At 37.5% G+C, this 15,840-nt stretch overlaps 1 protein-coding gene across 2 annotated transcripts in view; it reads left to right on the top strand.

The window, feature by feature from the left end:
• The first annotated feature begins 658 nt into the window (after window positions 1–658).
• LOC127631589 (roundabout homolog 1-like) overlaps window positions 659–15,840 on the top strand; it is a 296,494-nt gene continuing 281,312 nt past the window's right edge. For both annotated transcript variants that reach the window (XM_052109827.1, XM_052109829.1), the window contains exon 1: window positions 659–767. In XM_052109827.1, the coding sequence (XP_051965787.1) occupies window positions 674–767 (94 nt within the window). In that variant the 5' untranslated portion in view covers window positions 659–673. The remainder of the gene's footprint in view (window positions 768–15,840) is intronic.

The following is a 15,840-nucleotide window of genomic DNA, read 5'->3' on the forward strand; positions in this document are numbered from 1 at the left end:
CCTTATATGAAGACAGGGATAATGTTTATGGTGAGCACAATGATAAGAAGAGAAGAAAGCTTTTCAGTCAACAAGCTCACAGTGTCTACTTCAAACAAGCCAGTATGGCCAAAGAGAATTAGGAAGTGTCTTAGAGAAGTAGAGGTGTGTAGGAAAAAGTGTGTGTTTGTTTGTCTCAGAAAAAGAGACCTCAAACACAAATGAATGGTTGAATTCCTCGGATAAAGTAGTTACTGCATTTTGACTTGTAGGGAAGTTTTGGGCATTGAAGGATTAATCTTGGCTTTAGATGATATTTATTTGATAATGCTGTGCTAAAATCCCAATTTTTGCCTATATTTCATTTGCATATTAAAATAGATAAAATAAATCCAACATATTAGCTTTGACTTTGGGTTCTGGTTGGGTTCAGGCATAAAATCTGATGGTAATGATCAGGCCGTGTAGGGTCGGGCCACATGGTCTTGAGTACGGGTATCTCTACATTAATGTACAATTCAGCTGATGCACGGTCACGTGTGTGTGTGTGTGTGTTTGTGCATATCTGCTATTTTGCAATGCCTTTGAAAGTTGCTCATCATTTAGTTATTTATTTATTAACTTATTTATTTTCTCTTTCTACTTGTCCAGATTAATCTCAGACACGTCCAGGGATGCCAGGTGTATAAGAATCATGCAGATCACATGGTCAGGTGCCACACCCCTCGTCATTTTCACCTTGTTGCAGTTTGTCCAATCAGAGCTGTTGGAGGGGCCTTTGGTTCTAGGTAAGAGTGCATGAGCGTCCTGTTATGTGCATTTATTCTCAAGTGCTGATTCAGAGCTACATGGAACAGACATATACGCCTGGTAATTGCATCAGAACTTAGTCCGCAATTACATTTGTAGGTAATAATATAGGACTTGCACCTCTGCATCCACAACTGAACTTTATTAACCACATCACCCTCTGCTATTCTGTCATTATGGCTTTTATATTCTATAGTTTGCAATACAGGCTTATGTCCATTTTACCATGTGGTTCTGGTCTTGTCTGTCTTTTCTGACATATGAAGACCAGTCTGTTTGTGTAATGGACACCATTCATGGGATCATCAGATCAGTTTGTTCTCTACTTCAGCTGAATGAAGTATAACTGAAGTACAGACTCCAGTTAAAAGATGACTGCTATCTTAATCCGGTGTGCTTTTAACATGAGTTTGTGAACAGTTTAGAAATTGTGTAACTACTTTACTACTTTTGTGCGTAAACGTTATAGCCTTTTTTAAATTATTTAAAATCAACATGAAATGCGGTTGGCAACCCATTTTACTTGCATAATGTTACTTATTTCCAAGTGAAACTGAATATTGGGGTGGCTATGGCTCAGGTGGTAGAGCGGGTCGGCCACTAATCGCAGGGTTGATGGTTCGATGGTTCGATTCCCAGCCCACACGACTCCACATGCCGAATTGTCCTTGGGCAAGACACTGAACCCCAAGTTGCTCCTAATGGCAGGCTAGTGCCTTGCATGGCATCTCTGCTGCCATTGGTGTATGAATGTGTGTGTGAATGGGTGAATGAGTCACAGTTTAAAGCGCTTTGAATACCGTTAAGGTTCAAAGGTGCTATATAAGTGCACACCATTTACCATATTCGACAAGGAGAAAAAAAATGTAGGGTGGGACTTGATCTTATCCATTGGGAATTGAAAAGTGGTCAATACATAGCAGAATGGAAAATGGTGATTGGAAGGGAAGCGTTGAAATGTAAGAGGGATTTGTGATGTCATCTGAAAAGGGAAGTTATTTGCAGGCTAGCTATAATTTTTTTTTCTTTCCACGACAGCCAAGCTGTTAAAATATGATTATTTTCCCAAAAGTTGGGAGACAAATTTAGAAATTTTTTAAAATGTACAATATTTGCAACTCCACTGTCTACACAAATATTTATTCAGAATAAGTGTCAGTAAATCATGCACTTTAAAAAGCAATAAGGTCATTTTTGATTCCATGTTGACTTGAAAACTTAATGTCTTTAAAAATAGATATTAATGGATTTCATACATCCAGTAGTATCTAAGTTTTTACCTTTAAGATTTCTCTAAGGGCACCTGAGCGAATGTGTATCATCAGATGTATTTCATAGATAGCAGCTTATTGCACATTCCATTCAAAATGTGGTTCATTCCTAGAATTGATCACAACCGTCTTCTGGAACGAGCTCTTGCTGTGGACCTCGATATTCAATGATATTATCTTGCTTCCCTGCCTTTCTCTCCCCGATTCCCATCTTCCAGGATGATACCTCCCCAAATCACCCTGTTATTCAACCATTTTACCCTTTATTGCTTTAAATTCTGCTCTGTTATGATTCCCTCTACTCACTTGTTTACCTTTCCCTTCTTCTCATCTCCCTTTCCCCCCTTTCCTTTGCCAGCTGCTCCAGAAACAATTTACTTGTCAGCTTGGTCTGGTGGTGTGTGTCTCTCCAGATTTAATGTTCTTTTCTGGTGTGTCGGTGGAGGCGGCTGTAATTTCAGTCGTGAGCGGGCGTGCAGAGATGCCTTTTGCTCACTGCGCGGCTGCATTGATAGCTGGTGCCTGAAATAGCAGCGTTAATGAACATAGCTGAGCTGGGCGCATCTCGCCTGAAGTCCAATTCACTCTACCTGATGCGAAGCCGAGAAACTGCTGCTGAGCTCTAAACAGATGCTACAGCCTCACAATGAACAGTGGGCAGCAGAGCATGATTGGATGTGTTCTCTAACCATCTAACAAGCTCAGATTTACTGCAATGCAACTAGTGTCGGCATGTGATAGTTAGATAGAAGACTAGATGTAGACACATTTTTATATACTGTATTTTTATTTTACTGTATAACTTTATTTACAGTATCTGTCTGTCTGTCCATCTATCGATCTGTCTATCATTCTATCTATTGTTTTGTCTGTTCAATCGTTCGTTTTATCATCTGTCATTCTATAGCTCTCTCTACAGTATCTTTCTATCTATTGTTGTGTGTCTATTGTTCCATTTATCATTCTGTCTATATATCATTCTATTTAATGTATCGTTCTATCATTCTACATTTAGTTATATCTATAGTTTTATTAATCTGTAAATTTTTTTCGTGTTATTGTTCTATCTATCTATCTATTGATCTGTCATTTAATCTATCTATCATTCTATCTGTCATTTAATCTATCTATCATTCTATCATAATTTCAACATTCTATTGTTCTTCAGTATCAATTGCTCTGTCATTCTATGTGTCTGTCAATCGTTCTATCTTTATATTTTATATCTATCATTCTATAGTTCTATCATTTCATCGATCTCTCTATTGATCGGTAATTTAATCGATATATCCATCAATCTATCATTTAATCGATCTATCAGTCTATCATTTAATTGATCTATCTATCGTTCTATAGTTCTATCTATTTATCGATATACCGTTTAATCAATCTATCCATCGATCTATCGTTTAATTGATCTATCCATCGTTCTGTCATTTATTCGATCTATCCATCAATCTATCATTTATTCGATCTATCCATCAATCTATCATTTATTCGATCTAGCTATTGATCTATCGTTTAATCGATCTCTCCATCGTTCTATCGATCTCTCTATCGTTTAATCGATCTCTCTATCGTTCTATAGTTCTATCATGTAATCTATCTATCCATCGATCTATCGTTTATTCGATCTATCCATCGATCTATCATTTAATCAATCTATCTATAGTTCTATCATGTAATCGATCTCTCTATCGATCTATCATTCTATCTGTCATTTAATCAATCTATCTATCATTCTATCATAATTTCAACATTATATTGTTCTACAGTATATATTGCTCTATCATTCTATATGTCTGTCTAGCTATCGTTCTATCTTTATATTTTATATCTATCAATTTATCTAACATTGTATTGTTCTATCTGTCTTTCATTCTGATAGATAGATAGATAGATAGATAGATAGATAGATGGATGGATAGACAAACAGACAGATCTTTCTAAATAAACCTGCCAATTTGCAAACATTCTTTATATCAGATGTTTTTCTTGCTGAATTACACAGGCATTTTCTCTGAACATTTCAGTTGTAAATGACTTCCACAGAACTTTCAATTTATTCCCTCTATACTTATCTATAACAGCCTCAGTCCACTCCAGTCTGTTTCAATAATGGCCCTGTCTCTGACAAGAACAAAAAAATATGGTGTTGAAATCAAAGTTTTTCAAACAAACACAATTACAATGCAATTTGTAAAGTGCTGCGCAAAGTAATGTTCGATTGCTCTTCTATAGAGGTGAGGGTCTGAGGAGAAGCATTTCTTTTAATCGTGTAATTTGTACCCGTCTCATCTGTAAAAAGCTTTCCTCTGCTGTGTGCCAAGAGCGGACATTACCAGATAAATGGCACATAATAAAGGTGAATGGTGTATCTGTACAAGTGGAGATGATGGCTTGACTGAAATCAGACAAACTCATTTGCTGATCTTTGCAGATTGCTTCATAAAACATTTAAAGAAAAACGGGGGATACAAGCCTTATATAGGAATCACTCAGAATGTCACAAAGACGTTGGGTGCGCTCTTTTGACTTGGGAAAGTAAGTTATCAACCAGAGTACCCCAGTAATGGAATAGCAACGAGCTAAAAACTACTCCTTAACAACCACATTGCAATGCCCTGGTAACAAGGGATATGCTGAATGACTAATTTCATTGACGTTTAAATGGAAATATTGAACTCGACTAGTCTAAAAAGAAACCAACCGTCAGAAAACAGTACAAATAAAATTTGTTATGCGACCCATTTAAAATACATAATTCCATATCCATGGCTAAATTCCACTGAAAAGAGGCATTTATCTGAGACATGCTCGCCTTGCATTATGATCATTAAATATAGAACATGATGCGCATTCACTGAATCAACATTAGCAAGTATTTAATAATAATAATTCCTTAGATTTATATAGCACTTTTCTAGGCACTCAAATCACTTTACATAGTATAGGGGGAATCTCCTCAACCAGTGTGCAGCATCCACCTGGATGATGCAACAGCAGCCATAGTGCACCAGAACGCCCACAACACACCAGCTATTGGTGGAGAGGAGAGCGTAGACTGATGTAGCCAATTCAGGGATGGAGATTAATACTATGCCATGATAGATAGGGGCCAATGGGGGGAATTTGGCCAGGACACCGGGGTTACACCCCTATTCTTTACAAGAAGTGTCCCTGTCATTATACTGGGGCATTAGGACCCACACAGACCGTAGGGTGAGCACCCCCTGCTGGCCTCCCTAATACCACTTCCCCAGGAGGTCTCCCATCCAGGTACTGGCCTGGCTCAACCCTGCTTAGCTTTAGTGGGCAACCAGGCAAGAGCTGCAGGGTGATATGGCTGCCAGTTTAACAGGCATATTTATTGAAAACCATTGAATGAATAGTGCAGGACCAATAGAGCAACCCAGCCTGTACTAATTGGAATACTCCACGTAAAATGTACTTAACATAGTAAAACAGTCAAGACATTGTTGAAAATAATTAACAGGTAGGTCTAAGCCAAATCTACAAGAGAGAAAAAATGTATTTCACGACGTGCAGTCGTGCATTATCCATTGATCTAATATGACAGCTGATCGGTAAAGAACATTAACCAATGTAAAAAAAAAAAAAAAAAAAGTAGCCATAGGGTAGAAAACATAGCCCTGTGATGTAGCCTACAATAAACCTAATGTATTCTTGACATGACGTGCACACAGAATCAAAGATAGTTTAACCTGTTAAGCAGTCGCCACCTTGTTCTTGTTCTAGGCTACTTACCCAAAAGCATAAATGAGCAAAATTAACACGCTGACATGGTCCGGTGAAAGACGGGACTTGCCTCACCTGAGGCGATTATCCTGAACTTGGAAAAAGCTTGAAAAATGTGTAAATGATGATCAGTTTAATGGTGGGAAATATTAACCAACTAGTAATTCCAGTGTCGACTAGCAGCATCAAAACCATTTAGTTGACTAGACGATTAGTCTTGCACATACCTACTGGTAACCACCGAAACATCATAGCACTGTGGCAGCACTCGCATTTCTTCCGAAAATTTTAAATCTTGTCTTCCAGTGAAAGAGTGGACATAAAGTGAAGTGTGTCCTTTCTACACCAATACGGTCACCAAACAGAACTGCAAAAACTATGATGGGTTTCTGAAACGATCCCCCAAACTGCCACTGGTCAGGCCAAATACACAAACAAACCGCTATGTTTGAAGAGAGGTAGTGTGTGTAAAGGGAATGTATTCTCCTTCAGGCTGTGTTTCAGGCAGCACCTGTTTTAAAGTGCTGCGGTCGTCTCGCACAATTGGCCCAGTAATTTCAAAAAAGGTCACAGAGGCTCTGGCGTAATTCAGTATTCTTATAGTGCTGTATTAACTACATATTTAATCACCGGGTATAGGACACTGATGGAGCGCCTTGGTGTGGCAGGGGTAACAGAACATATGTAGACCAAAGTGCTGCTGTCAGCAGAGCATGAGAGATGAACACATGGCTTCTCCAAGTGTCTGCTCCCATGATGGACAGCTACCAAATCTGCTGTGTTATACATTTGGTCAGATATTCAGCTCTGACCTACAGACCTCCCACATTCACTCAGTTCCACCTTCAATCTCTCCTTCCCTCATTTTCACACAAAGAGGTCAAGGTATTATGGAGATGTATAGAGATTTTACAGATATAGATGAAGATATTATGTGTGTATGGATATGTATATCTATTGTATCATTTTATCATTCCCTCCATTCAGGTCTAGATCTAACTTTCAGTTTATTTTAGGAAGAACATACTCTGAATCGTGCACACTAAGGTCAGAAACGTCCATTAAAATAGGGTCAATTTTGATTGCAGATTGACTTCAAGGATATAATGTTTCCTCCAGTGGATTTACTGGGTTAGGTTTGTGTAATCTGAATGCAATATTTAGTCTTGCTGATTTTTTGAGTAGAAGAAAAAGGAAATCGCTGCCATGATTCAGTTTAGGCAAAAATCAGAAGCATTTTAAATGACATGTCTCTCTTGACAGGAAAGAAACTTAAGCACTATTATGTTTAGACGGCAGAGGCACCTGCATCACAACCATCATAACTTCTCCTGCCTTACGACGTGATTAATGCAAATCAGAAGTAGGAAAGAAAACTAATAACAGAAATGCGTCCCGTTCACGTGAGGTAATCTCTCTTTTAGAGCGAGTGAGTTCAGAGGCTTTCCTGTAATTGAGAAAAGGATGAAAAGATGAAGGAATATGAGCCACCATAAAGTTTTCAAAGTGCTGATGGAACAAACATTTACAGCCCACTCACTGGAGTTATCAGGGGAAATCCTAATAGTTTTCCAGATAATCCAGAAAGATGCGTTGTCTGTATTCTCTCCCCGGAAGTCAAATTTGATCTGCAATTTGTTCTGCAAATGTAAAACAGATAGCATTATCACCTGTCCACAAATTCAGATTCGGTAGAAAATGGATAACATTAATCTAACGTTGTTTTTATACATGCAAATGACACTTACTGGGAATGTATACATGCAAATGACATTAACACAGATAATCCAATTTGTTGGTTAATATTCAATATTCATATTTTGTTGTAGCAGTTAGCATGCTCCATACACTAAAGGAATATTCTTGGTTCAATTCAAGTTAAACTGAGTTGACATCGATTTGTGGCATAATGTTGATCACAGCAGAATTTAATTTCGTCGACTCCCTCCTTTTCTTTAAAAATAAAGCAAAAATCTACGTTACACAGAGGCACTTACTCTGGAAGAGAATGGGGCCAATATTTGGAGTGTTTAAAGGCAAAAATTTGAGTCTTAAAAATGTATTAAAGCACTTACATAAATTATTCTGTTAAAACTCATGTATTATTTGAGCTGTAATGTTGTCTAAATGTAAATTTTTGTGGGATTATGGGGTTTAGGATGTTGCGTCGTCATGGCAACTAAATTGTAAAATTGGATGTAACTTTACACAGAAAATTATAGTAAGTGATTTTATCACTAAATTCATATTGTTTACATATTGCGGCTATACTTTTGAAACTGTGAGAATTGTAACTTTTACGGATTGGCCCCATTCACTTCCACTGTAAGTGCCTTATGGGAACCCAGATTTTTGCTATTTTGTTATTTGTCAATTAATAAGTCAAAAATTAAAGTGAAAATTTATTTTTGTGGTAATCAACATTACACCACAAATGCTGTCGATTGAGCTTAACCTGTATTGAACATGAATTGGAAAAATCCTTAGGGTGCTCATGTGGGAGATGAAAGATTGAATCTGACCTGCCTCATGTCCAAATCCCTCTTTCTCTTCCCATATTTTCTTCTCCTCTTTCTACTGCCTGTATCAGAAGTGGCAAATATTAATATACAAATAAGAAAATGATGGATGAAATCTTCAGATGCCCACCAGGGCTGTTTTTGCTGGGTAATTCTTTTCTCATGAGCATGATACATGTTCATTCATTTACATATTTATGTTAGTTTATGAGTGTTTATGTCTTTAAAATGCTTTTAAAATATATTGGACAGCTTCAGCTGTCCTCTATTGTCTGCCTTTTTGGTTTGGCTTGTTAAGCGTTTGATGAAATTCATATCTGGATGTTATATGACACATATCAACCAAAGCAGCAGTCACTCCGTCAACTCGCTACAGAAGCTGATATTCAGCCATCACACAAATTATTTTCTCTTCTCCTCCGCTGATCCACACCCTGCGGACTTTCTCTGTCACTGTTGTCTCCCAGCAGGCTGTCTGCCGAGTGATGATGACTTATTTCTCATAGCATTTGTTGTGTCTGCAGTGTTGACACTCTCGTTAAATCTCAGCTTGTTTGCCGCAGGTTTGTGGTTTGTGATCGTACTTGAAATATCAAAGCAAAGTGACAATTTCCTCGTTTAATTTCTCGGTTTCAGCTGCCATCCCTGCCAATATGAACGGAGTCTGCTCCATATGTCTGTTGATAAAGTATATTTTTCAATTTGTCTGGTTTAGTTTAACTGTCATCATTTTAGAGCTCTAAAATTGAAATGGAATATCGCAAATATATATATATATATTAGTTCACCCCTGAATTGAAAATGTTGTCTTTATTAACTCACTCATGTAGTTACTAACTTATATAGTTATTATTTTTTTTCCCCCATGAAAGAAGGTGAAAAGTTCTGTTTAGCATCCAAGTTTGTAAGGACTTATATATTGATCTGTGTCTCACCCACACCTGTCATATTGCTTCTGAAGATATGGATTTACCACTGAAATCTTATGGATTAGATTGTGGCTGAGATAGTCTTCTAAAAAACTGCATTTGTGTTCTGCAGAAGAAAGTAATTTATATCAGGAAGACTTGCAGATTTGAGTGAAATTTAAGATGACATTTATTTGATGAATATAAAAGAGAAAAGTAATGTCTCTCTTTGGCGTAAGCCCCATCTGGCGATCCGACGAAGTTGTACTCTGAACCGTCATATCCTGCTGGAGATAGGAGCCAGGGGCGAGGAGCCTACCCCCGTGCAGGACGGGACTCAACTGGTGGTGGTGGGGTGGTGGAGGTTGCTGTGTTAGCACACTGAAACAGCAATGTGATAGATTTTGAGCAGACATATAAAGCAATGGCTTACATGTGATTTGCTGGGAATTACCCAGCCAATGGTGTGATGATGTACAGCTGCTAGGCTTCCCGCTAGAACTATGCTGCGCTTGCATATCTGGGATGGCATGAGGGTGAGTAAATGATGAGAGAATTTTCATTTTGGGGTGAACTATCCCACCATGAAATATCAAATTTTCACAAGCATTTCTCCTCTTCTTCCCCTTGACTGTGTGTCTGTCTCAAATCAGACCTCACTCTGTGCAAATGAAGGGTGTACAGATCAGACAGGGGTCTCAACAGGGTTGTGATAGGAAATCCATGAGGCTACGTGCCATGGTGGAAAATTAGATTTCCAAGTTTTTCTGCCCATTCAGCTGCATCCAAATATCGTGTCCGAGAGTACCTATACCTTTTAATGTGTGTGAATTCTGGGTGTTCTATGTCTGTCATTGCTTGTGCTTTAGTCTGCTTATGTCTGTGTGTGTATGTATAAGGATGATTGCTTGTGATTTGCTGAAGAGGGCCACTCTGTCAGTACCATTCACTGTTTCCCCTGTATGCATTCGTGCTGGTTTGCATCTAGAAAACTCTATAGAATATGAAAGACAGAGAAAATGTTTTATACTACATAGAGAAAATGCATTTTTATAAGCCTATAAATATATCAAAACTTTTCTACTCAACTGTGCTATCATAGAGCTACATTTTCAGTAGCCTTATTTCCGGAAGCATGATTCCCATTCATTTTCTTCATAGGAAGTCTAAGAATTTCAAGCCATGAATGAAACCATCCAGCACCAAGTTATATCACTACACTGCAATCTCTGATTTGAAGCAAAGAGTACATTCATTTTTTATTTTATTTTATTATTCTGAATTTCTGAGGCAATGAACTACTTATCCCATTAAATCAAAACTAATAAAAAGCGATAAAACAAACATTTGTTTTGTAATAAAACCATTGATATATATTCATTGATAAATAAGTATTAAAATCATTTGATTTAAAGATTATCATAAAATATTCAGACATATAAAAATATATAATTTGTTTGAGAGTGTAGGAAGACTGACTTGATCATCATTCTCAGTGCTTCGTTGTCATTGTTGAGCTCTTTCTACATCATTTTAATGGTGCATTCACATAGTGTCGGAAATACCGTAATTATGAGGTTACTTGTAAAAAAAAATAAAACAAAATAAATTAAAAATAAAGCACTTTTACTTCTTAGAACTCATGATTAGAAATTGTAAACTTGTAATTCTATGAAAGTTTTGTCTTGGCAATTGTAACCTTGTAAAAAGTACCAAAAAATGCCAGCAGCCTTTAGTAACATTTAAATGTAGTTTACATATATTTAGTTTGATATGCCATTTTTTTTATAGCCACTGCAACATAAAAAGGTGAATTTAAATAATTAAGAGGTCAAATATTTTGCTGTCATCAACAACAAAGCCACACATGGATCTGTTTTGGTGTTATGAGTGTTGCCATAGAAACAAATAATTTCCTATGTCCAAGGAAATCAACAGTAAAGAGAGAATTCTCGTAATAGAGCGCAACAGTGACCGCCCATTTATCCAGCATTCTGGGGTCCGGAAGTATTTTTCCCATAGACTTTTCATTAAAGAATTGTGAGCTATGAACCAAACCAACCAGCTCTGAGGTAAATGACAACATCAGAGATTTCGTTTTAAGGCAAGAAAGTATTTAAAAATCGGACAAAAAGGCAAACGTACAAGACTGTGTTGCCGTCTTCAATGAGGGCATTGACTACAATCCTATGAAGCACTGCGAACGATTTCATTGAATAAAAAGCGATAGGATTATAGAAAACTATTGATTTTAGGTTGTATACAATAAGTGTAGAAACAATATATTGTGAAGTATTCTAATATGTGCAAATAAATAATTAGTTTAAGTGTGAAGAGATACAGACTCGATAACGTCATTCACAGTGCGTCATGGGCGTGGGCTGTCACTCCAAGGCATGTTTCGTGGGCTTGGTTGGCCGCGGCTACTGATTGGTGAAGCTATCTCTGCTGAACCATGGGTAATGTAGTTGTTTACCAGGAATTCCACTATCAAACACGATTTTAAACAATGCAGCTGAAATAACTCAAATGGATGGCTTTAACGGAAGCATATACCATCGATGAACAAATCTGAGCTCATGGTAGGTCTGTCTTTAAAGGTTAATAAGTTATTTATTGAAAATCAGTTAGTCTATGGAAAAAACATATGGGTTTTTACTTGCTGAACCAGACTGTTGTGCTCTGTTACAGTAATTCTGACACATCTCTCTTTAGGATAATGGGTACTGCAGTTTATCAACAGAGATTTGACTACTGAGAACTGAACAGTTTTTAAATTACCGGTAAGTTAAAATTACACTGACTTATGGCTTCAACAGAAGCATACTTCATCGCTTAACCACAGAGCTCAAGGTTGTTCTGTCCTGAAATGGTTATGTTCTCACAGAAAACTATTGTAGCTGTTATGCTCTTTTGTTGGGATCTTTTTGAATATATTTCTGGTTTGTACAAGTGTTTTGTAACACTCAGAGCTTGTTAATTATTGGTTTTATTGACTAAGCTGGAATGACTGCGGTGCCGTCCATGTTAGCACCTGGTCATGTGATCATGTCGTTATAAAGTTGTGAATCTTTTCCCATTAACAGATGACTCAGGCGTATTGATTCCTCTGCGAGCTCAATCATAAATATGTAGTGTTATTCTAGCTGGACGCTGCCCCTTTTTTAAGAGCGACATTTAGCGCTGCCTTTGAAAGAATTGAATGATGCTAGTTTCCATTTCCTTCTCGCTATCTCCTCCTCTCTCGGGTGAGATATTAAAGATGATCTCCAATTTGGCAGCTCTCTTCCTATTTAAAAGAGAGCCTTTTCAATCTTTTTATTTGTCAATCACAGACAGCTCTGCCACGTCCGAGCCAGGAAATAATTGTCCACGTCTCTCCTCTTCCCTGGAGTGGCAGAGCAGTTTTGCATTAGAAAAGAGTGGGAGCGGAGAACGGAGGAGAGGTGAGGCTGGAATTGTTGGTGCACGGCTGCATTGTCTTCATCACTTTTTGTTTACGATGCCAGGAGAGTCGTGGTCCTGCAGAAGCAATCAGTGAAGATGTCTCTTTACATTTAGACGAGGGTTTGGTGTAGGTTTAGTGGCTCTGTTTGTGACGTTGAAGCTTTTGGCTAGAGAACACACTTCAACAGCCTAGTTGCTGGTTTTTTAGCTTGAGTTGGCATGTTTAAACTGAAGCATCACAATCGTAAATGCATCATCAACATCAATTTGAAAATTTAATTCATGCAGAAAATTTGAATACTGCAAAAACAAATCATCACTTCTGAGTAAATTGGTGCAAAACAAAATGAAAATGGAAGTTGAAGCCACGGGGCCTCTTTTATTAAATGTAATGAATTACTTGGAGTGCACAGACAAAATTCTCTGACAATCTTCATTTTTGCTAGCAGTCAGCAGCAATTGCCTTATGTCTGTGAGTGAAATCTTTTCAGACATTTCTGGGAGGTAATAGTAACCTATCATGTCATGATTTTTGCATTAAAATGCACAAAATATTTAACTAGTGCTCATATATCCATATGCATGCCCACCTCTTATAATTCTGTATAAGCTGCCATCCGAGAGAGAGAGTGTGAGTGTGTGTGCGCGTGTGTATGTGTGCTTGTGCGTGTATTTATCACTTTGTGGGTACCAAATGTCCCCATAAGGAGAGTAAAACCTGAAATTTTTGACATTGTGAGGACATTTTTTCAGTCCACATCAGGAAAACAGCTTATAAATTTTACTAAATTATGTTTTTTGAAAATGTATAAATGCAGAAGGTTTTCTGTGAGGGTTAGGTTTAGGGGTTGTGGTTTAGGAGATATAATCTATAGTTTGTTCAGTATAAAAATAATTATGTCTATGGAAAGTCCTCATAATGATAGGTAGACCAACGTGTGTGTGTGTGTGTGTGTGTGTGTGAGCGTGTATTTATCACTTTGTGGGGACCAAATGTCCCCATAAGGATAGTAAAACCCGAAATTGTTGACCTTGTGGGGACATTTTGTCGGTCCCCATGAGGAAAACAGCTTATAAATCATACTAAATTATGTTTTTTGAAAATGTAAAAATGCAGAAAGTTTTCTGTGAGGGTTAGGTTTAGGGGTAGGGTTAGGTTTAGGGGATAGTATATAAAGTTTGTACAGTATAAAAACCATTATGTCTATGGAAAGTCCCCATAAAACATGGAAACACAACATATGTGTGTGTGTGTGTGTGTGTGTGTGTGTGTGTGTGTGTGTGTGTGATCTGAAGCAACTGTATACACATTATGAAATATTGATGTGCATTGTGTTGGTATGTGTTTAATGAGCTTCTCAGGGGTTTGTTTCGTAGCCTAGAGACTGGATGCTGTACTGATGAACAGAACTGCAAATCATCCCCCTTACATTAAAGAGTGTTTCCTGCCCTCTTCACCTGTCTGTTCTTACCCTTATTCCAGAGGGGTACAGCTTTATGATTCGTGAGACTTCAATGAGAACTCATAAAACCTGCAGGTATTTGTTGGCTTTCTGAATTGTCCCAAAAGCTTGAGCAGTACTGAGCTCCTCTGCAGTGTAACCTCTAAGCTGCCACACACATCTGGGATCCGTTCCAAAACCTAGTGAGCTGCTTATGTAGACAGCATTTTGAAGCATTGTGGAACACGAAGGCTGATCTAAAATGAAAATAGCGTGATTATGCTGCCTTCAAATTCTAATGTAGCATCGCATGTATCAAAATGTTGATTATATTTAATTAATTAAATACTGAAAAGTGTCAAAAATAGTTACATTTAATAAATTTTTTGTGCTGTGTAATTTAATGTGTTTTAGAGTATCGTGTTGCTTAATAACACACTAACACCAAACTCTTCGATTTACCCTATTGGTAGATCACGTCCTCCCTAATCCGTTACCTAATGTGATCATTTTATGAAGTAAGCAAAATATGTTTGCAACTTAAAGTCTTTTTTAAAAGTCTTCATTTTAGGTGGAGGAAACTTAGCAAAATCAATGCATTTTCTTACAGCAACATATTAGAGTGGATGTGGCCCTAGACGGCAGCTGTCTATGAGGGTAGCAAGCCAGCTCTAGGCATTGGAAAAGAGCCCTGATGTTTCTCTTGTGCAGACCAAAAGAAAAAAAATGATAATTTATATAGGATTTCTTTGTAACGAATGGCACAGTGAACACTGCACAGATTGGTACATGGGGTATTTTATCTGGCTAAAAGTTCTTCCCAAAATAAAAAGGTTTTGCTGAGCAAGAATAAAAATTAGGGGGAACATTGCTACTGTGGTTCTTCATCGATCTCTCACACTCTCTCTCTCTCTCTCTCTCTCTCCTTTTATTTCCTCCATAACTTGAGTGATATGAGGCTGTTCTGAGGAAGAGACCTTCCTCTCAGGCTTGTAGTCATAACATCATTTCGGAAATGAAAAGCAGAGAGTGCATTATCTGGATTTATCAGCATTGTGTGGTTGGCTGGCCTTTATCCAACTGATCTCCACTGAGAAATGTGGTGAGGTTATGTTTTTTAAAGTAATATTTTCAGTTACTGTGAGGGAGGTTTGTAGTAGACAATTAAAGGGTTACTTCACCTAAAAATTCAACTTCTGTCATTATTAACTAACCCTAATATCATTCCAACCCATACAGTACCATTTTACAGCTGCAGCAGCGGAGAAGATTATCAATGAATAAGGACTTACATTTCAGTCCTTTTCTAACAGACAATTGTTGTATGGCTTCAGAAGACTTCTAATATAATACATCAGTTGTATGAACCTCTTTTATGATGAATGTGTTTTTATTTTATTTTTTTGGAGTTCGACAGCTCCTGGTCACCATTCACTGTCATTGCATGGAATAGAGCAGGAGAGAGTCAACTTTCCACTACTAGTTTTGTGTTCTAGTAAGATAGTAATCATGCGGGTTTAGAATGACATGAGGGTGAGTAAATGACAGATTCATTTTTGGGTGAACTATTCCTTTAAATCTAGTACATTCTTGATTTTATAAAGTTAATCATGCTGATGATCCAATAATAGAATTACTATTTCGAAGTTTGTTTTATGTTTATGAAAGTTTATGACTCATTCCAGACTCCCTCGACTGATTTGTT

Source organism: Xyrauchen texanus, chromosome 38 (assembly GCF_025860055.1).
Source record: "Xyrauchen texanus isolate HMW12.3.18 chromosome 38, RBS_HiC_50CHRs, whole genome shotgun sequence".
NCBI lineage: Eukaryota > Metazoa > Chordata > Actinopteri > Cypriniformes > Catostomidae > Xyrauchen > Xyrauchen texanus.